This window comes from Macrosteles quadrilineatus, unplaced genomic scaffold (assembly GCF_028750875.1).
Source record: "Macrosteles quadrilineatus isolate MER2022 unplaced genomic scaffold, UCM_ALF_1.0 Scaffold_1__1_contigs__length_201487025, whole genome shotgun sequence".
NCBI classification, from domain to species: Eukaryota; Metazoa; Arthropoda; class Insecta; order Hemiptera; family Cicadellidae; genus Macrosteles; species Macrosteles quadrilineatus.
Window position 1 is genome coordinate 3,836,081 of NW_026542594.1, and position 26,288 is coordinate 3,862,368.

Here is a 26,288-nt window from a genome sequence, read left to right on the forward strand (position 1 = left end):
GTTATAATTTAAAAATTATAAAACTGAATTTGAGACATTTATAATTTTATTTTTAGAACAGAACTATTTGGTTGCACTAACTTTTTGTCAACAATTTTTTCATATCAGCAAGTTTGGTTGGTTTGGTTATGTTATGACAGTTTAATTTTATCATTAAAATTATAAAATTGAATTTGAGACACTTATAATTTTATTTTTAGAACAGAACTATTTTTTCGATTAGTAAACCTTCATTCGAGTTTTTCATTACCAACAAGTTTGGTTAGTTTGGTTAGGTTATGACAGTTCAATTATTTTTAATTGAAATTTGACCTATAAACGATATGTTTTGACAGCGACAGTGATAGAGATAACAATTTTCCGCGAAGAGTTAAACTATGCTGATGTGCCGGCATGATTCGGAACGGAAGCGTAAGACATGGTGCGGTGGTGGGGGGTGATCTGATCCTCGTTCCTCGGAGTTGCACTGGCAGTCTAGACGCTAGTGGTTTTATGGGGCAAAACTTTTTTTCTCATTTGTGACCCTCAAAACACAGAACTTCCCAATTTATCCCTAGACCTTTTTAAAGAGCTTAAAAAACAAATAATTTAGTATATCAAAGTGTTTTTTTTACGGTTTTTGTTAACGGAGAAAATTTAAAAATTGTAAATTTAAAATTTCCATGTTAATCTTATGGAGAATATTGAAAAATGTCGTAGTTTGCTTGTTTTTGGATATATTTTTGATCAAACTTGGCAAATTGTTTTATTTTATACTAAAGCTATTAATATTTTACTAAAAAACACAATTTATTAGTTTCGATGTAGCAGCAAACCTAGGTACTCGTTAAACCTAATGTTATTTAAATACGTTTGATTCAAGTTATTTAAATACTATTGATGTATATGTGCGTGTATATAAATGCAAACATATAAATTATTTAGAAACATAACACAAAACAATAAATAGGCCTCACAGGCGGTTGGGTTGACGACGTGACAGCGATTATTTGAACGCCTTCAATGTGAGGGATGCAATAGTTCATACTCTGTTGGACCAAACAAACTCGTATTAGAGTGTTGGACCAAACGATTTTGGGCCAAATGAAATACTCCCCAACCGGAGGATAAAACGATTTTGGACCAAACGAACTGTTTTACAACGTTGGACCAATTATACTCCCCAGTGGACGACTAGCGGCTAGTCCCTGCCCAGCAAATCTGTTCGGGAGCGAAACTTCTACCCTCCAGCTGTTCTGATTGGCTGAGGGAACACCATTACCGCAACGATACGGCATGATGCCATCGGCCCCGGTGGTATAGTGGATAGAGTGCCGGGCTGATAGTCTGAAGGAGCCGGGTTCGAATCTCACCCGAGGCACTATATTTTTGTCTCGAATTTTTTTCATTATTAGCAAGTTTGGTTGGTTTGGTTAGGTTATGACAGTTTAATTTTATAATTAAAACATTATAAAATTAAATTTGAGCCATTTATACTTTTATTTTATGAACAGGAACTATACCTTCATTTAATTTTTCATTATCAGCAAGTCTGGTTAGTTTGGTTAGTTTATGACAGTTTAATTTTATAATTAAAATTGAATTTGAGGCATTTATAATTTTATTTTATGAACAGAACTATTTGTTCGATTAATAAACCTTCATTGGATTTTTTCATTATCAGCACGTTTGGTTGGTTTGGTTAGGTTATGACAGTTTAATTTCATAAAAAAATTATAAAACTGAATTTGAGGCATTTATAGTTTTATTTTATGAACAAAACTAATTTTTCAATTAGTAAACCTGCATTATAGTTAATCAGAAGCCTCCAAATGACACTGATGGCAAAATTAATCCTGGAATAAAAATTCAGCTGGAGGGAGGGTAAGTAGAAGTTTCGCTTTTGAACAGATTTGGTGGGCAGGGACTAGCCGCTAGTTTCTGGACGTTCTGGTATAAATAAAACCATACAGTCTGTTTTATCTGTGATAAAACATAGTCCCTTAGTAGATTTCCCATCCTTATTATGGAACAGCTAAAGTCAATTTTATTGTTAGTTCCGTCCGGTTTTCTGTAGATGTCGTGTTTTGTTATATTTCAGTAATTTAAAACCTCATTTAACCAAATAAAACTATCTAATCGTAAACAATAACTCGTCCACAACCCATATAATTAAACAGTGAGACGCAAATAATGAGAAACTAAACTAACCCTTAACCCTACAGTGATAGAAACAAATTGAAAACAAAACACGACATCCGACATCTACAGAAAACCGGACAGAACTAACAATAAAATTGGCTTCAGCTGTTCCATAGGATGGGAAGTCTACTGTTCTGGTCTGTCTGCTCCGGTCTGCTCCTGCTGCTCTGCTCTGCTCAGTGCTCTCGCTCTGCCTGCAGTCTGCTCTCGCTCTCTGCAGGCTGGGCTGGTCCATTGGCAACGTTATCAGCTGTCATTGGTTTGGTTCTGCTCGGTTCATTCGTTTAAAAAAATAACCTTCAAAAAGTCAAAATCTCACTGGTACGCCTTTTATGGTATTATTTTGTTGTTTTTTTTTATTTGTTTACCGTAGGCTATTTGTTGATTGTTTTAGCTGGTGTGAATTAAGATTCTTGTAGCCTACTTGATGTCAAAGATAACCTAAGTCTTTAATAGAATGAAGAGTGAAATAGACCGATAAGTTACCGGTGCAATTTTTGCGAAACGTAGGTTTGTCTCGTTCACACATCAATTTAAATAAATAAAGTTAGCTTTGACAGCTTACGTTTTTATTTTAATTTAGTTTATTGTTTTCAGCATTAAGACTTCAGTATCCGAATCTTATTTTGCACTGTGAGAATGGCTAGTAGAGCTGGTACAAAATATACCACAAATCCATTTCGGTTTCTTCAGGCATATTTTAGTCATCGGGCAGACTACAGCACAGCAGTATCAAGTACACAGGTGAGGTAAACCAGGTTTGCATAGGAAAGAACAAGGCTGCACTTTACTTTAGGTCCTACACTCATTCAAATGAAAATATCGGATCGATATATAGATTATTCGATATATCGTTTGGTTATAGGTAAGGTTAACCTAACCTAACTAACCAAACGATATATCGAATAATCTATATATCGATCGAAATTTTCATTTGAATGAGTGTAGGACCTAAAGTAAAGGGCAGCCTAACTCAATCGGCTTGACGGATTTTAACATTTGAGGTGTCAAATACGTCTCAGAATATTTGGAAAGTGCGTCACTTAAGTATAGCCTAGTTAAGGGCTAAAGTTTGGGAACGGTGGTGCTATCTGTTGACATTAGATCAAACTCAATTCACTTTGTTTACAACTAAACTTATGGACGTAGATTGATATAGTTTTTAAGTTTAGGCTAAAGTTAGACTGCAGGACTTATTTCTTCCAGAACAAAGCCGGGATTTATATTTTTTTGACATCTGTTAACTGTCTGGTTCATAAATAAAGAGCTTCCTAGCAAGACTTCACAACACATTGTTAGTACTGTAATAGTTGAATTTATTTAGCCTTACATCATATTTTACCGATTACGGTTCGGTGTGATGAAGTTAATGTTTTTAAAAAGCGATTGTTCCACAGTGCAGCTACCCGTTATATTACCATATTATCATGTAATTTACAATGTGTATCAAAATTCCTTTGTAGTGCTTTCCATTGTTTGGTTAACTTTCGTATTTTATCTTACTTAGATACTTACTTGGATACTTGGAGAATTCCCACTGGTATCACATCAGCGACGTGGTCGTCAGGTTTTATTTTTTTTTACTTTTCTTGCTTTTAATTAATATAAAATTGATTCATTTCCTCTTCATGCACATGGCCTAGACATATATTTCATCAACACTGTAGTGGCCCGCTTGACTTAAAAATGTTTTAAGCAGGTTCTTGAATTTGTTGATAGAAGGCTCTTGCGTAATGTACTGAGGCAATCTATTGTAAATCTTTATACTATTGAATTAAGGGCTCTTGCTTGCAAGGGTGGAATTTACTTGTGGTACATGAGGATTTGTTGCTCTTCTTGTATTGTAATTGTGGACCATGCTGTTAGTTACAAAAATATTAGGATTCTTCTTAACGAGCAATGCAGATTCCAATATAAAGAGAGACGGAAGTGTGAGAATGTTCAGTTCTTGGAACAGAGGTCTACAGTGTGTCCGTCTATGGACTCCACATATTCTTCTAATCGCACGTTTTTGAAGGATGAAGATACGTTTTGCCTCACTACAACTTCCCCAGAATACCAAACCATATGAAACTATGCTATGAAAGCAGCCATAGTAAACCTTAAGGAGAATCTCGATGTCAACCAGCTTTTGTAGTCTAAACAGCAGGTAGGTGACAGATGACAGTCTGGGCGCTATTGCATCGACATGTGTTCCCCAATTTAGGTTCTCCGTAATGTGTAGACCCAAGTATTTGGTTTCACTACAGGTTTCAAGAGGCACCCCGTCCAAGGTCAATATCGGAGGTGGTTCAGGCTTCTTCCTGTTATAAAACTCCATTAATTTGGTTTTACTAGAATTTAGGACCAGATGATTTTTGCTACACCAAGTTGACATTTCAAGTAAGCCAGTTTGGGTGTTTTCGATTGTGACGTTTCGATTTGGGCTTGGGACTAGGTGACAGGCGTCATCAGCAAAAAGCCATAAATTTCCAGAAGATATGGAGCCGGGCAAGTCATTCACGTATAACAGGAATAGGATGGGCCCAAGGTTTGATCCCTGGGGGACACCGATGTTCAGAGCTGGTGATGGAGACGATTTATATGTCCGGAGGATGTTGTCAGGGCCTCTGTGCTTCAAGGATACAATCATGTGTCGATCTTTAAGATAGGATGAAATCCATCGCAGTGGGTTTCCAGAAATTCCAAGTATTCGCAGCTTATCCAGAAGGATCCCATGGTCAAGAAGATCGAAAGCCTTTGTCATGTCGTAAAAGAGACATAGTAAGCTGTCAGATATGTCAAGGTGGTTATATACTTCCTTTAAAAGGGCGAAAATGGCATCACAGGTAGACATGTTTTTTCTGAACCCAAATTGGTTTTTTGACAAGATGTTATTTGCTTCAATAAAGCTTAGCAGTCTTTTAAGAAAAATAATCTAAATTTAAAATTAAATACCACCAGTAAGAAGCAGAACTGTGAGTGTCTGGAGGGAACGTGAACGTAGCCGCTTGCATCACCCTCCCAATGAAACATTTGACGGATACAGAGTGGCAGTACTGCCGTGGTGATACATCCCACCTTGGACAATAAACCTTAAATGTTAAAATTGGGGTAGATTACATTTTAAGCAAGAAAAGACTAGCCGAGACAGTCAAATTTTTGCTACCTGTATATAGATGTCACAGCTATTTTTAAAGCTGCAAACAGAGCACCTCCGAAATAAATACATAAAATAAATCTTATAGTTTTTTTTTTTTTTTACTAATACCTAACGCGTATCCGTTCAAGATGCGTCATTATATCCACTTGCTTACCCTCTTATGATCCCAATCGGAGACTTTGTTAGGGGCCTCTGATTTTAGCACGCCTAAAATAATTTTACAATCTTAGAGTACTTGTCTCGTACTGGTTGGCGGCGAGAGAGGGATTTAGCATGCTTCCATAGGTCTGAAAAAACTCACTTTATAGGGTGTGGTTGACATCTATGTGATCATAGAAGGCACCCGTGTATACAGTATAAGAAATAACCAAAGCAGTATGAGAGCGGATCTATATTTAAATATTGTAGATTACTTTTACAACTTTTTACAACATGTTATCTTTCTATTATCAGTCATATAAGTTACTTTAGAATGACTCTTTGATCGAGGTCTTGCTGTTTATGTTTTTGTAATTAATTCATTTACTACCAGTTACAGTTTTGCTCAATTTCGAGCATTGGGTTATCTAATTTCTCTGATTTTACAGGGTAACATTTTATTATAGTTTAATGACTGGGACGGGTGGCGTCGTCCTGTTAGTAATCCAGCTACTTGGAGGTCACGAATTGTGGATATTTAAAGGCATGCACTGTAGATGAGATACTCCCTGGTGTGGATTAACGTCCGCACGGGTGAGTACTATGACTATCGCGCAGTACTACTACTACCTGATAATTAGACCAATTCGTATATACCAAAGGCAAAAATGTGGTTCGGATTCCACTATAAACTGTAGGTCCCTTAGTTGCCATTAGATGTATGGGCTATTAATTAACAGCTGTGTCTAAGGAATATGTCGGCCTTAGTCACTAACAAGACTAGAAGATCGCGCCACTCATCCTACACTCATCTCCATTCATACTTGGCTTAAAATACCTACTTTGTATGTTCGTCATTTCACTAAAAAGTATTAAAGTATTAAGTATTAACATGAACATGATGTATAGATTAAAACTAATAATATATTTAAAATGGTTTACAATACCTGCATATATAGTAATCCTTTGTTGCTGATTTAGGCAACTAGTTTCGGTTCTTGTTTTGAACCATCTTCAGGCCTCAAGTTGTCAAGTGATCACTTCATTCGAAGGTCGTTAACAGAGTTCAATAAATAGGCCTAAAACAAATACAAAACACGATACACGGAACGGACACACATTACAAAAAACACGAAGGGACATTGACAAACGATCGTGACCGGGCTGAGGTAAAGTCTAGACTGGTGGTCAAAGTGGTCTATGACGTTGTCTCTGTCTTCTTATCACCGGTACGTGTTCATTCATTCATTGTTTCCCTCCAGTATCCTTATAGCTGTGTTGTAAATATAGTTGGATTGGAAGGAGAATTTATCGTTCAAAACATTTTGATGGTCAACTTTAACCGCTCTGTATATTTATAACTCTTCCAATGTGTTTCTGGTTAGACGGTCCTGCGAGAAATGTAAAACTTCCATATTACTATTGATGTCTGAGTAATTGTGGTTGTGTAATATACTAGATGTTCTCCAAAATTTAATGTTTGGGGAGCTGTTGTCTTTCTGGGCATATGTTCCTTAAATCTCTTCTTAAACGAGCGTGAAGTCTGGCCAATGTAGTAGTTCGTGCAGTCATTACAATTTATTTTGTAGACTCCAGACTTATCGTAGATGGATGAATTAATTTCTGTTTTATCTTTCAATAGAGATCCAAGTTTATTGTTAGTCTTGAACGATAGGCCTACGGTGAATTTATTTTTTCCATGATATTTTAAATGTGCTACTGATATGTGAACCAAAAATTGCTGAAATATACGTTTTATTTTCTGTGGAATTAATTTGAGGTTTATTTAAATGTTTAAAAATCAGTTTGCCCACTAGATCGATTGTCAATGTCCCTTCGTGTTTTTCGTGTTTTTTGTAGTGTGTGTCCGTTCCGTGTGTTGTGTTTTGTATTTGTTTTATTTATTAACTCTGTTTTATTGTGTGACTCTGTTAACACCTTCAAATGAAGTGATCACTTGACACCTTGAGGCCTGAAGATGGTTCAAAACAAGAACCGAAACTAGTTGCCTAAATCAGCAACAAAGGATTACTATAATATGCAGGTATTGTAAACCATTTTAAGTATAATACAGTAATCCGGAGGCTAAACAACTATTTTTTAATAATATATGCCACATTTAACCCTAAAAAAGTATAGTCATAGTGATATAGATATAAAAATGATTATTATTTATTACATTTGTAGTTTGTATAAAACATAATTTTTACGCCAAACTACACTATTTTGACGAACCTCCCACGCAAGGATTTAGTCCAGAAAACAGCTGTTTGCCGCCAGCTTAATCAAATGGGGTGTGCGTACTACTGTACTGTAATGAGTTTTACCGGACACCAATCAGCTGATTGTACTGTATTTGGGTGGCAATGAGTAGTCATAAACAAAAACATAACCTCTCTCAGAGGTTGACTAATGAGTTTTAGTCCTTTAGTTGGAGGTAATATATAAGGATTTATACAGATTTAGTAGGCCCACTATGGCGTAAACTATCGTACGTCAATCGTCCAAAATGTGTTTACCGGACTTGTATGGTAATCCACTTGTCCGGCAAACACTTATTTTCAAGACTATTAACGTAATATACTATTACAAGTTTTGACCACAAAAAATAACAAATAGGTCCTAAAACATGTATGGCGTCATCAACAGCTGTGATGCCTTTGGTCTGTACTTTATTTTAATATTGATTATGTAACAGCTGTTGCTTGTTTTGTTAAAAATGTTTGGTTTTTGACTATGTTACGATTTAACCAACTTCTTCATTTGTTTGCAAAATAAAAACTTTATCAAAATATTCATATAGTGGTGATATTATTTCATACAGATTAAACATCGCTATACATGTTTTCCAGGTTAGGCTTGTCTTTATTTTAGTTCAGCTAAATACAAATTCCTTGGACATAGCTTTATGAAATTAAGTCAAATGAAACTCCTTTATTGTGGTAAACATAGGACCTCTTAGTTATCTAACTTACAGTCTTCGCTGGGCCCGAGCCCAGGGACCCAAGAGGTTTTAGGTTTGTTGGGGGCACAAGGAAGAGAGAAATTCTGTCACATTTTAATAATGTTCAATGAAATGGCGACCATACAAAGTAGGTATTTTAAGCCAAGTATGAATGGAGATGAGTGTAGGATGAGTGGCGCAATCTTGTAGTCTTGTTAGTGACTAAGGCTGACATTCCTTAGACACAGCTGTTAATTAATAGCCCATACAGCTAATGGCAACTAAGGGACCTACAATTTATAGTGGAATCCGAACCACATTCTTGCCTTGGTATATAGGTACGAATTGGTCTAATTATCAGGATATTACTGTGGATAGTTGTAGCACTCACTCGTGCGGACGTTAATCCACACCAGGGAGTATTGCATCCACAGTGCATGCCTATAAATATTCACATGGTAGATGGAGAGGGGTGCAATTATTTCCCAAGCCCATTGCATGTCACATGCAAACAACCCTGTTAATAACATATCAACGAGTTAAACGTGGATTAACAACCCATTAGTTTGACAAAACACATACAGTATACAAATCTATACTAGGTGGCGTTCGCAGAGGCATCCACAAAATTGAGCGGAGTCATCGAGGGTTCATATTATATTGTTTTTGTCATACTGCAGTCAAAACAGTAGTTTTTAATGCATGCGTTGCGGGTCTAAAGTAGCATTTTTACTCTTTAAGGAGTAAAAATCGTTTTTAGCCTCTATGGAGTGAAAACAGCTGTTGTCAACTCAGTTGTAAGTTTCTATTGTAAACGATTGCATGTATCGAAATATGTATCAATCATTTTACCCTACAGTCTACAGTCTCTTCCCATAGTATTTTAGCATTGCAGATACATTAATCCATTCCCACACTCAACACTGCTCACCTTTACTACTTCCTTCGCCACCCCCTACGTCAGGGACCTGTTTCCCTCTCTTCACATAGCATTTTAGGATTGTAGATACAGTAATTTCCATAGACAGTTCCCACACTCTGCATTGCAAGCCTTTACTACTTCCTACATCCTACTTCCTTTCATTGTAGCCTTCACCATTTCCTACGTCATAGACCTGTTTCCTTCCCTTCTCATAGCATTTAAGTATTAGATACATTTATCTAACTGCCCAAACGGTTCCCCCACTCTGCACTGCCAGCCTTTACTACTTCCTTCACCACTTCCTACGTCGTGTGGCCTGTTTCCTTCCCTTCTCATAGCATTTTAGGATTGAAGATACATTAATAAAACTGCTACAGACTGTTCTCACACTATGCTCATACTTTACTACTTCCTAAGCCACTTCCTACATCATGGACCTGTTTTATCACTTTCCATAGCATTTTAGTATTTTAGATACGTTAATCTAATTGCCACAAACATTGCCCACGATCCGCACTACTAGCCTTTACTACATCTTTCACCGTTTTCTATATAGTAGGCATGCTTAATTGCTTCCATGCCTTCTCATAGCATTTCGGCATTGCAGATACATTAATCTAACTGCTAAAAACGGTTTCTGCTGCAAATTCCTTAGTCTAATCGTCATAAACAGTTCCCACACTCTGGACAGCTCGTCTTGACTACTTCCTTCACCACTTCCTACGTCTCGGACCTGTTTCCCTCCCTTCCCTTAGCATTATTGGATTGCAAATACCTTAGTCTAATCGTCATAAACAGTTCCCACACTCCGGACAGCTCGTCTTGACTACTTCCTTTGTTTTGGACCTGTTTCCATCCCTTCCCTTAGCATTATTGGATTGCAAATACCTTAATCTATTGGTCACACAAAGATCTCACACTCCGAACAACTCGGCTTTAGTACTTCCTTCACCACTTCCTACGTCACGGACCTGTTTCCCTCCCTTTCCCTAGCATGTGAGAATTTGCAGAAACCTTAATCTAATCGTCATAAACAGTTCCCACACACCGGACAGCTTGCCTTTACTACTTCCTTCACCACTTCCTACGTCACGAACCTGTTTCCCTCCCTTTCCATAGCATTTTAGGATTGCAGAAACCTTAATCTAATCGTCATGAACAGTTCCCACACTCCGAACAACTCGCCTTCACTACTTCCTTCACGACTTCCTTCACGACTTCCAACGTCGCGGACCCGTTTTCCTCCCTTCCCATAGCATTTTAGGAATGCAGATACCTAAATCTAATTGTCATAAACAGTTTCCACACTCCAGACAGCTCGCCTTGACTACTTCCTTTACCAACTCCTACGTCGCGGACCCGTTTTCCTCCCTTCCCATAGAATTTTAGGAATGCAGATACCTTAATCGAATCGTCATAAACAGTTTCCACACTCCGGACAGCTCGCCTTGACTAATTCTTTCACCACTTCCTACGTCGCGGACCTGTTTTTCTCCCTTCCTATAGAATTTTAGGAATGCTGATACCTAAATCTAATTGTCATAAACAGTTTCCACACTCCAGACTGCTACCTTTACTACTTCCTTCACCACTTCCTACGTCACGGACCTCAAGCTAGTGTCGTCATTTCATTATATTTATGATCCATGCCGTTTCTGTTCTAATATCTGTGAATTGATGCGATCAGCTATTTCTTTATCTACTGCATTCAAAAGTCAACAGCTGAATTATATGTTTTTGTTTATGTGTCAAATACTGCTTCCATAAGGATTACATTGAAACTTTGAGACCCAGTGGGGCGGATTCCTGATAGACTTTTTTAACGCCATATAGATGTTGGCACTCACCGATATGGTCTTTATCACCATGCAAAATTTGAAAACGATTGATTCAGCCGTCTTGGAGGAGTTTGCGTATTACGAAATGCATAAGAGTTGACGTATAACAGCTTCGCTCGCTCCGCTCAATAAACAAAATAAAATGAACTATAGGTAATTAGGTAGAACTTTTAATAAACTCTTTAAAGGTTTAACCATGGACAAGTTGTATTGAATTGAAACCAGTAACAAAGGCACCTTGACAAAGGGCTAACCTGGGGAGATCAAGTTTATCACATTTGTGCCAAGGTTACATTTGGAATTTTTGTTTTACGTAATCTTGCAAAACTTTGCACAAATGAAGTGCTTTTAATGGCACAAACATATTTGGTCTCATCTACCCTCACATTTCTTATGGAATAAGACTGTGGGGAAGCTGTGCTATCTTCGGGCTCAAATGAGTTTTCAAACTGCAGAAAAAGGCAGTGAGAATAATCTGCAAATTGCGGAGGAGAGACTCATGTAAAAATGCTTTCAGTGTGTTGGGATTGCTCACTGTACCCTGTCTCTACATCTTGGATGTGGCCATGACTGTAAGTATGAATGCTCACTAGTGCAGGGCCGAGACGTCCATGATTATGAGACTAGGGGCAGGGACGATTACCGGACTCTGCAGCATAGAAGTGTGGCGTTCGAGTCTTTGCCATCGCAGATTGGTATCACAATCCTCAACAAACTTCCTGCCAGCATCAAACATGCCGAAACAAAAAAACAATTAAAAACTCGGCTAAAACACCTTTTGGTGTCCAATGTGCTGTACTCTGTAGATGAATTCATGAACAACCGCTGAGATATCTAAATTCTAGGAAATGTCACACAAAAAAAAATTCAGGCACTGGTGTTAAAAAAAAAATCCTGACAAAATGTAAATATTAACTTGAATTATTTTTTCACAAATATTATCTGACGCTTGTAATGCAATGTATTTTGTTGACTACAATAAACCAATTATTATTATTGTTATAGTAACCAGGCAGGATTTTAAAGGGTTGAGTTGAGTTTGAAAAGAAGTTGCAACCATATAATCTTCGGTCAAGTCCATTCCTGAAAGATATAACAAAGTATCGTAGGCAAAATATTAAAGCAATAATATAGCAGATACCTCTTGATAAAGAATTAAACTTAGAACTAATTTTAAACCCGTAGGTTATCTTATCAAATTTTGTAGGAGGTTCAATTAGTGTGTAACATCTGCTCATGATTACATAGTTTTTGAAGCAGATAAAATAGTTTGATCCATAGTCAGTGTTTTGTGATGTTACCATAAACCAAGCTTAGCCCAAAGGTATACTACTGAATATTATTTTTATTTAACTCCTAAACATTTAATTGTAAGTCTGCACTCATAATTAATTATATTTTCATAACTAGCTGTGTGCCCGTTCTACGCACGGGGATCTTATCATAGTCAGTTAAAACCTTCTTATATAAAGCACAGCAGTTGGTTTGCATACTTTCAGATATGCTGACAAAACTATTCCTTCGCAAATACAGTATAGACAGTTTCAAGCCAAAACTAATGCTTCGCAATTAAATGTCACCCGGATCTTGTTGGTCCATATGTTATATCCAATGACTAAATAAACGGTATCAGCATTCTGACACATACTTTCTCCCATAAGTTTGTCAACAACCTTTATCATGTGTAAGCGGTGAGAGTAAATATACGGAAATGGGATTTGTACAATTTTGTTCAGAATTTAAAGGACTATAACATAATGGTTAAAAGTATTTAAGGTACTACCTCAACCTCTTAATTTAACACTTTATTCGGGTTGACATTTTCATTATCAAGGCGTTCTTGTCCTTTCCGTGAAACATTGAGAAACAAGGACATTAATGCGTTACCATCATACATACACACAAAAATACCGAACTTAATTAGGGAATCTGCTACGCTTCAAGCATAAAAAGGTACATATAAAATTAGTACTTAAAATCTTTGTTAATGCCATAAAATTTGATCATAACAATTTATATTTGCTTGGACCGGAGATGACTCGAAATTCTGTTGAAATGCTATCTGAATCGGTTTGCTATATGAAATGAAGTACAGTAGGCCTACTATAGACGATTTAGATTGGTAATTTGTAATAAAAATTACCAAAATAGGCCACGAACTATTGATACACAAACAACGTTCAAAGTGTTTGAACAATTCATGATGGTTTGCTGAATAAATGTTTTACTAAAATGCGTTATAGTTTTCTTAGCATAACATTTTGGAATCCAGACAGAAAAAGCAAAAATTATACAGTTAAGACATCAATTAAACTGAATAGGCCTACGCCTGTAATAAATAAGGTGCAACACCAACGATAACTAATTTGTAAATTACTGTGATGTGTTGGTACGTAAAAATGATTCTTGCTGCTACTAAAGGTTAAAAGGAAAAGAACCAGTACCGTACCAAAAACCAACGTTTACAGTTAAGAACTGTAGTACAGCCGACCAATTATATGCGTTAATCAAGGTTATTGATCTCTTGGTTTTGGATTTTCTCGTAAAAAGTTATCGGCAATCAAAGTTATTTCCCATTAATTGCTTTATTTGTACACAACTCTTAATGTAAACTTATCGGTGTCAGTTTGAAAAAAAACCTTATACAACACAACTTTCTGTTATTTAATAGATTACGTATTCTCTAAACAATGGTTGCTGGTATATATATTAACATTATAAGGAAATGTGACAAAAATCACACAACGTTGGGTTTTTGGACGTTTATAATTTTATTTCTTAAGTACCTAGGTAGGCCGTGTATTCTATGGAAAAGTACCGGTATCAAGGATCGTTGTCGAAAGGGTTGTTATAAATAATTGGGTAAGCATACGTACCACACGTACCCAAGAGAAGGGCTATGGGCCTATTGGCTGTATGGTCCAGCGATTGCATCACACGGTGAGTAGGAACTATTGACTTTATATAGTCAATGGTAGGAACAGAAAGTGACACATTGGAAAATCGAGTTCAGCATCATCCGTAAACCTCTGTTACCGTACAATCACCCACTGCAGTTGTAATTTTTTGCTTTACACTTTACACAACCGCCATTGAAGAGCCGTCAATGAGTGGAACATTGTTTCTAAGCTATTGGCGACGGTCATTAGTAAATCTAAGTTTCCCAGCCGTATACAACACTGATTCAATCTTGATTCAATGTCTTCTTTCTGGTTATCAAAACTCCAAAACAATTTTATACACATATTTCTGGTTCCTGACCTGGATGATGCCTGGTTATTTAATTTACGGTTACACTATATTATTCCACTTGCGATTAATTAAATCCTTTATGTAATAAAAACGTTTTTAATCTCACTTGGATGGGATTTGCCTTCAAAACGTGATCGGAAATGGTTGTGGTGTTTGTAAACAACATTTGTAAACATTTCAGTGACAGCTAGAAAAAATAATCTTGATCCGAGCAGCTGTTCGTTGTTTCATAGATGATTATGTGATACAAATTGGAAGAAAACTTAACAAAAATCGCACAAAACTGCATTTTTGAACGGCCGTAATTTTAATTACAAAGTAGTGAGACCATATTTTAATGGCTAAAGACACTCTCGCCAATCCAGTGAATACATTAAAATGACTTGGGTCTTGATAGGTACTCTCGTTTTCCTGGAGAAGATTGCGTAAAATGCCATCTTGAGTGTGTCAGACAGACAGACAGACAGACAGACAGACGGAAATTTAGATGAGACTCGTTTCGGCTTCTTTAATGTATAAAACGTAAAAATAACCTAAAAATGTATGATTCTGAGCAATGTACAGACAAAACTCTAATTTTATTTATATAGATATGAAAATATACTACTATATTATAGTACATAGTTTACTATACTATAGTAAACTATGTTAAGTGTTTCTTTGTTGATCAGCAACAATCTTTACAGTTAAATTTATGTAACATAGTAACTAACCATTTCTACTTTCCATATTATTTTAATGATTTCTAGCTAGAAACAAATAGGCCCAAATCAAAGTTTTTAAATTGAGATTAAAAATGTTAGAAGGTAAAAACCATCAATAAAAAGCAACAATAACACACAAATCAGCAATTTTTTTCATTCTTGTAATTAGTATTGGATAATAATATCTGCCAACTTAACTGTCATGTAAATTTACTCCTATGTATTTATAACTAGCAGAGTACCCGTCCTTCGTACGGGGTTGGCATATAAGTATAAAACGCTTATTGCAGTTATACTCGAGCTTTGCATTTGCAATGGGGGAAGACACAGTTTGATAACATTTACTTCTTTAAATTTATGGTATACCATAGTATTACACATCTACCATAGCCATAATGTTCTACCACTTCACCTAAACAATAGACAAAAATAAATTATTAAAAGTTTGCAAAATATCACAAATTATACATGAAATTAAAAGCATAAACATAACTGTAAACAATCATACTTTGAAAGTTCTCATTGCGTATCACAGTTTTTTGTTGCTGCTTATAGTTCCAATAAGCTGTTATCATAAATGAAAAAAATAATAGTGCTGCACCCTGTTGGTAAATCTTATTACTTTTTAATGCTTTTGCATATCAGTTGGTAGCGTCACGGACTTTGGGCCCATGGCAGAAGTGTCTTGGGTTCGGATCCTGGTCACTGCCACAAACTTTTATCAGTACAGTTCACCTTTGTACTGTACCGGCTCACTCCTTGCTTTGCTGGATACGTTCCACGCACAGATCTGTAGTCTATGTGGACAGGCAAATGCAAGGTTAAAAGAGGCCGCCAACCTCTAAAAAAAAAAATATATATATATCATAGAACCAACTTTTTGAGTTTAAACTAAATTCTTTAATTCCCTTTAAATATGAATACTCATAAGGTTAACATGGGGAACTGCAGAGCCACTGGGGCGGAGCCCGAAAGGTTTTTTGAGAAAAGAATATGCCTATATGTTAATCGGGAATGTGAGCTACTATCATGCCAAATTTCAGCCCAATCCGTCCAGTCGTTAATACGTGATTGAACTTCAAACAAACAAACAAACACACAAACTTTCACATTTATAATATTAGTAAGATTACTGTGTTTGTAAACAGATTCACCATTTTTAAAGGAAAATACTAGATTTTTGTCTAAACTAACTAGTTTTTTAGCGAATTTCCCATTTTTACATTTAAGTAGTCAAACAAACTGGAGACAACAAGAGTAACAAGAACAAGACAAAATAAAGATAACCTCAATATAATCATCTTCTTTAAATAACTAGCAGCAGAATAACAATACAATAGACTTTCTAAGCAATAATATCAAAATAACAGTAGGATATACTAACTCTAGTAACAAGAATCAATAGCAATATAGTAAATTTAATGCAACATGAATAAATATATGCAAAACCTTGATAAAAACAGATACAATTGATTAAAGAACAATATTGATTTAATAGCCGACCCGTGCGAAGCATTCACACTGAACCCTTCTCTAATCCCACTCATTGAAGTACCCAACATACATTTAAGGCCCATATGGGCGCTAAATGCGTTGTGTAAAATACACTGCGCTATTTTTTGTTTCGGATGGCAATGCAAGTCAATTGGAGCGACTATATGAGCGCAGTCTACGTGCTGCGCTGGCCTCCAAAATTGGCGTTGATACGTTTTTACGCAATCAGCACTGAAAAAAACGTTAGCAGCGCAATGTAGATAGTGCAACGCTAGGGGCCGGACTTACGGACGCTAGATGCGTCACCCGCAGACTTGAGCAAATGAGTGAGGGATTTGAGAAGCAACGTGGGGCGTTGACGCAAAAACAGCATGGCACATTTTGCGTCCGTATAGTATGGGCCTAATACTGCGTAGTAAGTGCATTAATTGATTTGGGTCCTTACTTCAGGAATAGATGCGGGTTAACATTTAAGGTAATTAACCTTTAAAAATACAGTGGAGTCCCTATAATCCGAACTTCGGTAATCCGAAAGTCCGCTTAATCTGAAACAAAAAAATATATTTTTTATAAAAAAATTAAAATGTTAAAACTTTGTTTGAAATTTTTTTGAATTATTTTTTTATTTAACTTTTAACACAGTTAGCTGTACCTCCTCAAAGTATTCTGTAGCGGCCGAGCGAGATAGACTTTTTTGTAGAGTATTTAAGTAAATATTTCACCATTTTTGTTATTACTGTAACATTTTTCATTTTTGTCCGCCAAATCACAAATGGATTTTATTAAGTGATAATGCTGCAGCCACTAGGTCTAGCCTTAAGTAATGTGAAAAACAATCCCGGGCTCGTGCCTGCGTCTTAAGATTAAAAAATAATAAAAAAAATGTTAACTTTTTTTCAATACCGGTACCTATTAAAAAAAACAAAAAACGTGTAATACGAAGTATTCGGTAATCCGAAATGGGCCCGGTCCCAATCATTTTGGACTAACGGGACTCTACTGTATAATGTCAAGTTATTTAAGTTTTTACATATTTATAGGATTTCCTTGAATCCTATGTTTGAAGTAATAATATGGCCACATACGTTTTTTGTGTTGATGGCTTTGTTTTAACACATAGTTTTCACTGAAAAAGCACACCCTTGACAAAGCCACAAACAACTGAATGTGTAAAAAGAAACAGGGTCTGGCACGTAGGCCTACAATCCTTCCTTCATTAGCGTCTGTCCATGTGCCATGTCATACCCCCGGGCGCGCAGTTAAGGGTTAGTAACGTAACAAGTCTTATTTAAAAATCCCCATGAGAGTCTTATTATAAAGTTTCTACTGTATTGCTGACGTAATCATCATTTCACAAAAACATCTTTATCTTTTCTTGTTTCCGAATAATTTAGGATCAAAATAAAGATGAATGTTAATTAATATTTGCAGCTTTTTATTTACTTTGAATAGCCTATGCTCAGTATTTTAAATTACAGATAAATATGGACAATACTCCACGCAGAGCTGTTATGTACTGCCCAGGGGATGATATCAAGAAAATCAATAAAGGTTTAACAAGCAAAGCTGACTGCATAGTTTTGGATTGTGAAGATGGAGTTGCAATAAATAGAAAGGTTGGTGGAATTTTATAACCAATGCTATCTTGAATGATTGAAACAAAATATGACTATTTCTTCCCTAAAGAGGAAATTGGCTGAACAAAAATACTTATAAAATAAAATTAATGTTACAGGAGACAGCTCGTGATCTGATCAAGAGTGTGTTTGACTCTGTCGTACCTGTGAGGCCTGAGGTTTCTCTAAGGGTTAACTCTGTGAGCAGTGGCCTTTGTGATAAAGATTTGGCTGTAATATTATCAGCATCTCATACTCCACAAACCATATTTTTGCCCAAAGTGGAGTCTGTAGAGAATTTACAATGGGTGAGTATGCTGCTAAAATAACATACTAGTTTTTATGAATAATTAATGTGAAGGTATGGTGCTTTTGGTTTTCTTCATTAGCCCTTTTGCTACTTTCACAGCTGGTTCAGCTGCCCCATTTCCCTGATGGTGGTAGGGACCACTTCTGAGTGTAGAGAACCCCCACTCCTTTGCAAACATTTTAAATTCACTTTAGTCAATATGGTGAAACTTCGTCCCACTATCTAAATAAACACGTTGAGGAATTCCAAAACGTGAAAATGTTGTTTTGCAAATCCGAATCACATCTGAAGCCATCATTCGATGAATTTCCTCTACTTCAATCTTGAGTAGTGGTCTACAAAAACCATATACCACTTGGCTTCGTGTTTGAACAAGTCAACAGACATATTTTGCCACAGGTAGTCTGGGACAGTCCTCGGAATCAATGGTTCACTGTGATTAGTTGAGTTCTGAATACACACTGGAAACGATTTGATTTTCCTTTCTATTTTGAGAAATTCCAGGCCACCACATAGTTCCCAAAGCATGTTTCCTCGTTTTTGTGATTTCCAAGTGTCCACTGTGAAGTCTCTCAAGCAATTCCACTCGTAGTTCCTGAGGTATTATCATCCGAGTTCCTCGAAGCAATAACCCATCAATAAGACTTAACTTTTATGTAAAGTATTCTAGAATCACATTAGTTAAACTAGATTTTCTAGGCCATTCGTCCGTTTAGCAAGCCCGTAATTGGCTCCAAAATCTCACTGCGGTTCGGAATAAATTCAGCCAGAAAAGTGATCATGCCCATGAATCTTTGGACTTCATTAGCATTACTTGGAGCTGGTAAGTCCACAATTATTGCTTGTACCTAGCTTGGATGAGGCTTGATGAGTCCATTAGCTTGCACTCTCTCTAGAATGGCTCTAAGACACTCGTGTTTCATGTTCTTCTTTTGTTCTCCCCATATCAGACAGTCGTCAATGTGCACTGAACAGTTCTTTGCCACTTCTAAAGCTTTTGACATACGGCGCTGAAACTCTTCAGGAGCGGATGTAATTCCAAAAGATAACTTACGGAATTTATACCTCCCTAACTCCTGTGCAAGATTCAGTTGCCAGAAACCAGAATTTGCATCGATCTTGCTGAAGTACTCGGCTCCTACAATCTTTGGAATAGGATAAAACCGACATTTCACACTGTTGTTGAGTTTGGAAAGGTCCATGCAGATCCTAACACCACCTCCCTTTTTTTGCGCATACTACTATTGGTGCGCACCAATCAGTCGCGTCTTCAACTGAGACAATCACTCCTTTTCAAGCATACTGCTCTTTCACCTTGGTTTTTAATGGTGTTGGTACAGGCCTGGGGGTAGATATAGCGTAAGGATAATGCGTAGATAAAGCGCATTCTCCATCATTTCAATCTTGTAAAACGAACGAATAGCGCTATTTGTTATAATTTCTATTCATTATTCCCAAGTATGCTCATCGTTCAGTTCACCCCATGCACACAATCTCGCAAGGCCATGCAAATCTGTTATGCATTTTTCAGATGGATCACTTCCTTGCTTGTGTCTCAAAAATTTTGTTCTCTCATAAATTATATTCTGTCTTGGCACAAAGTATTCATCAAAGGCCTGAAGAGCCTCGTCATAAGTATTAGGTTTTGGTAAAAACAAGTCAAAAATATCTTCACTCTTACTACCCATTGTAAACAAAAGTACTTCATCAAAGGCCCGAAGAGCCTCGTCATAAGTATTAAGTTTTGGTGAAATGAATAGTGGATTTTAGGTTAAAGCTAAGCGGAAATTTATAGCTCAGTAATAGCGGACAGCGACCCAGCAAACAGTGTATTTCTCTGCTCTTGGAGTAGAGGAACGTGGAAAAGCGATTTTCGGCTTCTATAAAAACACTAACATTAAATTACAAATCTTCTCTCTGCATTCCGCAACTAAGAAAACCCAGCTTAAATTAGAATTTAATCAATAATTTTAAATTACCTTATTTTACTAACCAACTGTCAAAATAATGTTTATACAAATATTATAAGCAAGTTATTTATTTTTTTGTCCTAGGACGCTAGGCACGAGCCTGGAATTGTTTTTGACATTACTTCAGGCTAGACATAGGGGTTGGGGCATTATCACTTGTATAAAATCCATCTGTGATTTGGCAGGATCTGAACCCGGGACCCCTTGAACCGGAGTCCCGCACTCTGACCACTAGACCAGCTCGCTCCCCATAACAGTTATTGTTGTTGAGTTATTGTACAACTGACATCAATTGAATAGTGGGAATAGACATCTTATATGGTTGTAAAATCTGGAGCATGTGTCCATATGTGTTTCTTATTGTTAAAGTTTGATCGTGCTGGCTCATAAATTATATTCCGTTTTTGCACAATGTATTCATCAAAGACCTCATCATAGATATTAGGTTTTGGTGAAAACGAATCAAAAATATTTTCACTGTTACTACCCATTGTAAACAAAAGTCCGTCATCAAAGGCCCAAAAAGCCTCTTCATAAATATTAGGTTTTGGTGAAATTAATAGCGGATTTTAGATTACAGCTAAACGGAAATTAATAGCTCAGTAATAGCGGACAGAAAAACAGTAGATAATAGATAATAATAGAAAAATAGTACCATTAAATTACCAAGTAATTCTGCTCTCCCCATTCCGCGACTAGGAAAACCCAGCTTAAATTAGAATTTAATCAACAATTTTCAATTATCTTTTTTTTACTAACCAACTGTCAAAACAATGTTTATGCAAAGATAGGCTATTATAAGCGAGTGATTGTACCACTGATATCAATTGAGTAGTGGGAATAGACATCTTATATGGTTGTACCAGAATCAGAATCAGAATCAATAATCTTTATTCGGTCTGTATGTACATACATGAATAGAGTCAATACATTCAATACTTAGGCTACAAATAGTTTTACAGAAATCTTAACATTTATAATCAACAATTAATATCGGGTTTATACAACAAAATAAAACCTTCATTCTCAATAGAAACAAATCTATACATTAAGAACAGCAAGTATATTCAAAAATTCAAATGTGAAAAGAGATATACATTACAAACTGATAGATTTAAAACTAATATTCTTGTCAGATTTAAAAGGTGAATAAAAATCAAATAAAAAACTCTTCTATAGAGTACCAATTTTTTGTTAAGAGATAAGCTTTAACTTTATCCCTAAAACATTTTTTATCCATATGAGGTTTTAAATTCAATGGATAAAAAATGTTTATTTATTAGATTTTTTGTAAAATCTGGAGCATGTGTCGATGTGTGTTTCTTATTGGTAAAGTTTGATTGTGCCGGCTCATAAATTATATTCCGTCTTTGCACAAAGTAGGTATTCATCAAAGGCCTGAAGAGCCTTGTCATAAGTATTAGGTTTTGATGAAAACAAATTGAAAATATCTTCACTCCTACTACCTATTGCAAACAAAAATACGTTGATTTGCCGAGCGTCGGAAGTGCTATCCAGACCGCAACCCCGTCTGTAGGCCTACCTTTGAAAGCGATTCCTCCAGGAATTCCTTTCATTCAGAGTAAAAGAGAATGTTTTTCCAGAGTTGGTTTTGTCAGATTGATCATTGGAGTAGGAGTACACATAACTACATTATTTTCTCGGTTCGTCTGTCCCAATCCAAAACCTCGTGACTTATCTTTAGTCTTTCTAGAATCCCTTTCTGACACGTTGTTGAGTTCACTTTTGGCATTGTCCTAACCGTTGTCCTCATACATTTGCCTCAGTTTATTCAGGTTTTTTTTCTGCCCTTACTTGTCATTATGCGTGGTTTTAGACTTTGAGTTTGATAAAAAATCCATTAAGCTGCCACCATGTTCTATTTCTAATCCAAGAATAGTAATCATATATCTTGGGTCAACAAACTCTATTTCAAAACTAAACCAATGTTTACAAAAATCTTGTTTACAAAAATCATTTGACAATTGACAACAAAACGTATTCAAACACAAATAAATCATATGACAAAGTGAACAGACTTAATACAACATAGTCATAAATAAATCATTAAATAATCTATGGACAAAAGGAATGAACCAACTCAACTCAAAGTAGGGTATAAATCTTATTTAGAGTTGTTTTACACGGTCAGAAAAGTAATACTTAATGAAACATTTCAGTAGTTTGCTGAACAGCTTGGCCAACATTTGAGGAAGGACAGCAGACTGAAGCTAGTGATGTATGCTGAGTCAGCCCAAGCTATCCTGGACCTGCCAGACATCTGCAGAGCTGCAGTACAGCTGTCTCGGTCTCACATGTTTGTACCTGTCGGACTGGTGTTTGGCAGTGATGACTTGTGTGCCAGCCTAGGTGAGTAAATAATACAGTTACTGTTACAATCTATCATCATTTGGCAGTGATTCATGCAGAGTTATCCCTAAATATCCCGGACCTGCCAGAGATCTGCAGAGCTGCAGTACAGTTCGGTCCCACATGTTTGTACCTGTCGGACTGGTGTTTGGCAGTGATGACTTGTGTACCAGTCTAGGTTGAAATAACAACCTACCACCATCTTGTGGGCTACAGAGACCAGACATGTTGGCATACTCATCATATGATCAGTGACTCGTAGACCGCAGTCACATTCATGATTAGCCAGTCAATGACTCACATTACACAGCTATCTCATTGCACTATGCCTCTACAGTTAAGTCTGGTCACAACTGGCCAGCAATAAAAGTAGTTGAAATATACTATTTATTTTGGTTTGTTCCCTTTCCCTTCCATACATTTAGCATAGGCCTAGAGATATACCATTTTAACCCATGAGATTGAACTAAGGTATCTTAATGCTTATTTTCTAAGATGTATAGGCCTACAATGCAATAAGCTGAATGCACGAATACCAATTATCAATAATTTTGCAAACAACTTGATAAAATCCATCCAAGAAGTGCTTTAGTAGAACCTTACTAACTCGACACCCGGTAACTCAATAGTCCGTGTAACTAGACAGTCAACAGCTGACAGGGTGCATGTCCAGCTCTACTATTGTGTCTTACTATTGTGTTAGACTTTTCAAGTTTTAATTGTTGAATATATTCAATTTTTTTTTATAGTTCACTCTATGTGTAAAATTACTCATGTAAGTACCGGTTATACTGTATATGTAAATGTAAAAATTAAAAATTAGTCTGTTATGTATTAATTTATTAAAATTCATTTCAATGTTCTGGATTGTTTGACAACCCCCAAACTCAACAATCTCTGAGCCCAAAAATTGTCCACTTAGAGAGGTTTTCATGTAGCCAGGAAGCAGGAAAGCTTAAATTAATACTGATAACTTTAATACTAAACTACTTTAATTCTGATCACGTCAAATTCTAATGCAGGAGCGGCTAGGAGTGTGGATGGTAGTGAGATCTTATATGCCAGACAACGTCTTGTGCTTGTGGCAAAAGCGTTTGGCCTTCAGGCTATTGATATGGTTCACATCCAGTTCAAAGGTAGGCAACAAATTATCAGACATTATCTCCAAACAGGTTAGAAGGTGTATTACTTACCCGATACTATTTTTCTTATTCAGAGCAGTGCTGTAGCAAGGTTATTTGGCACGCCCCATGCCTGTAGCAAGCTGGCGGTCCTCTCTTGAAAGATTTTTTAAATTTACAGTTTCTGTGTATAGCTTCTTAGTTCATGTTTATGCCGCAGCGAGGATGCTTACTGGCATCATTTATGAAAGGCGCCATTTGTAGCTCTGTAGCTGATGTGTACACTTTGCTGTGCGACTAGAAAGTTTGTTAAATTATCAAATCTGTAAAATTGTTAAATTAGTATCAATGTTGTCCACAAATTGCTATGATGCAATTGAAGATTGTAATAGTGGGGATTTTGCTGTAAATAAATAAATAAATAAAATCTCTCCCCGTATGCAAGATAAGCTCAGAGATATATCTTTTAAGTAAGAAACACATCAGCTGCAGACATGAGACTTAGAAATTCTTTTGTCACAAACAAATTTTTACTCAAGAAGTGCTGACAAATATATTGAAGACAGTGTGGACACTTAGCATCTGCTGATGCCTACCAGCCTATGGTTTAAAGCCTATGGCCTATAACCGGTTCACTCGAGCGACTTATCTAGCTGACTAGGCTAAAACTAGGTAAGCCCGACTGGGTAGCGGACCAAAGGATACACCGGTTCACACGAGCCACATGTCCACGGACTAGATGAAAATTATCAAAACCACTCGGATCCATCACTGGTTCACAATGAGAACGAAGGGAAGAATGCGAGCTGCAGCGCGACTACCCGATCGCTCGTGTGAACGCTCCCATAAGGCTACGTGTACTGCTACGCCGCTAGACTGGGTGACTGGGTAGCTGCCACCAATGACTGGGAAGCGGGGCCCAACTATGTTTTGAGACACCAAGCTCGAACGTGGCTAGCTAGTCGTCGCCCTACGCTCGTGTAAACGGCTCCATTTGATCCTGCGGTCCGCTACCCAGTCGGGCTTAACTAGTCACAGCCTAGTCGGCTAGGTATGTCGCTCGTGTGAACCGGGCCTATGTTGCTGGCTTTATACCTGGGACATCTACACAACCACACTCTGGCAGTGGTCCTTGTGCCGGCCTTGATAAGAGGAAAAATTCTCTCCTTACACAGTCCTTCAGAATAACACTGACAGCTAGTATTTTTTAAAACTACACTACAAAGGGTAGTTGAAAATAATTCTGAAAGTGATGTGTCTCAATAACCACAGTTTATCTATTGTTGAAAGACTGTTGGCCTAAAGCTTTAGTTTCTGATTTAAACTGTAGCCTCAAGCATACATTAAAGACCAACAATTTACTACCAACTGTAATTTCTCCTTTTCAGATGTTGACTCATTAAGAGAACAGAGTATTGCTGGTGCTCGATTGGGTTACACAGGCAAACAAGTTATACACCCAAACCAAATAGAGACAGTCCAGAGTGCATTCCTGCCTAGTCCTGAGCAAGTACAATGGGCGAGGGAGGTTGTCAAGGGATTCAACCTTAGTCAACAAGAGGGCAGAGTAAGTACTATTAATGGTATAATGGGGCGGGAACAGCGTTCTCTCTGCTTTTCCCATAATCCTATATTTCAATAGGCAACCTGTATATTTTTTTAATGATTTAACCTAATTAACCACAACCGAGCAAGCCTCGGTCTACCGGTACTAATTATTCTATACAAGGTTAGGTATGCACTTTCCTAGAATTAGTGCAGTATGGTATTTTTGAATAATCAATAATCCCTAATGTTTCAGGGAGCTTTTGTGCATGCTGGAAGTATGGTTGACATGCCCTTGCTCAGACAAGCTGAAAATATAATTAGAATTTCTGAAATTGATGGCAGGGACTAATCTGAGTCTCATCAATTAATTTATGATTGAAGAAGATGTCGCTGAAGAGAATATCTAGTCAAATATGTGGCCTGAGAGAATAATTTTATGGTTATATACTTTGCCATTTGATATCAGCTCTATCAATCAGTGTTTAATGTACAGTATTTGTAAAGAGCCTAAACAAGCAGGATGTCATTAGATTCTTATTCTTAAGTCTAAACAGCTACTAAGGCACTTAGACAAGGAAACTTCTGCACAAAAGGGAAAGAGTAGCAAGTCACCAATTATTTAGGCTACATAAATAAATAAATAGTACTGTGAAGATTTTGTTATCACCACCCACAGTACTGTACTTCAAAACCTGTAAAAAAGAGATAAAGCAAGATATTGTAAATATTTAATAGATT

At 36.7% G+C, this 26,288-nt stretch overlaps 1 protein-coding gene across 5 annotated transcripts; it reads left to right on the top strand.

The window, feature by feature from the left end:
* Window positions 1-2,406: 2,406 nt before the first annotated feature.
* On the top strand, window positions 2,407-26,288 carry LOC128982748 (citramalyl-CoA lyase, mitochondrial-like). Of its 5 annotated transcripts, none has more exons than XM_054401703.1 (8): window positions 2,407-2,502; window positions 2,779-2,925; window positions 18,094-18,231; window positions 18,351-18,539; window positions 22,695-22,881; window positions 23,904-24,017; window positions 25,391-25,569; window positions 25,804-26,288. In XM_054401703.1, exons 2-8 carry the CDS (start codon window positions 2,821-2,823, stop codon window positions 25,897-25,899), a joined length of 1,008 nt encoding a protein of 335 aa, XP_054257678.1. In that variant the 5' UTR covers window positions 2,407-2,502; window positions 2,779-2,820; the 3' UTR covers window positions 25,900-26,288. The 5 variants fall into 5 exon arrangements, with proteins under 5 accessions (XP_054257678.1, XP_054257682.1, XP_054257680.1 ...); XM_054401705.1 differs by lacking the exon at window positions 2,407-2,502 and adding an exon at window positions 2,624-2,691; XM_054401704.1 differs by lacking the exon at window positions 2,407-2,502 and adding an exon at window positions 2,624-2,687.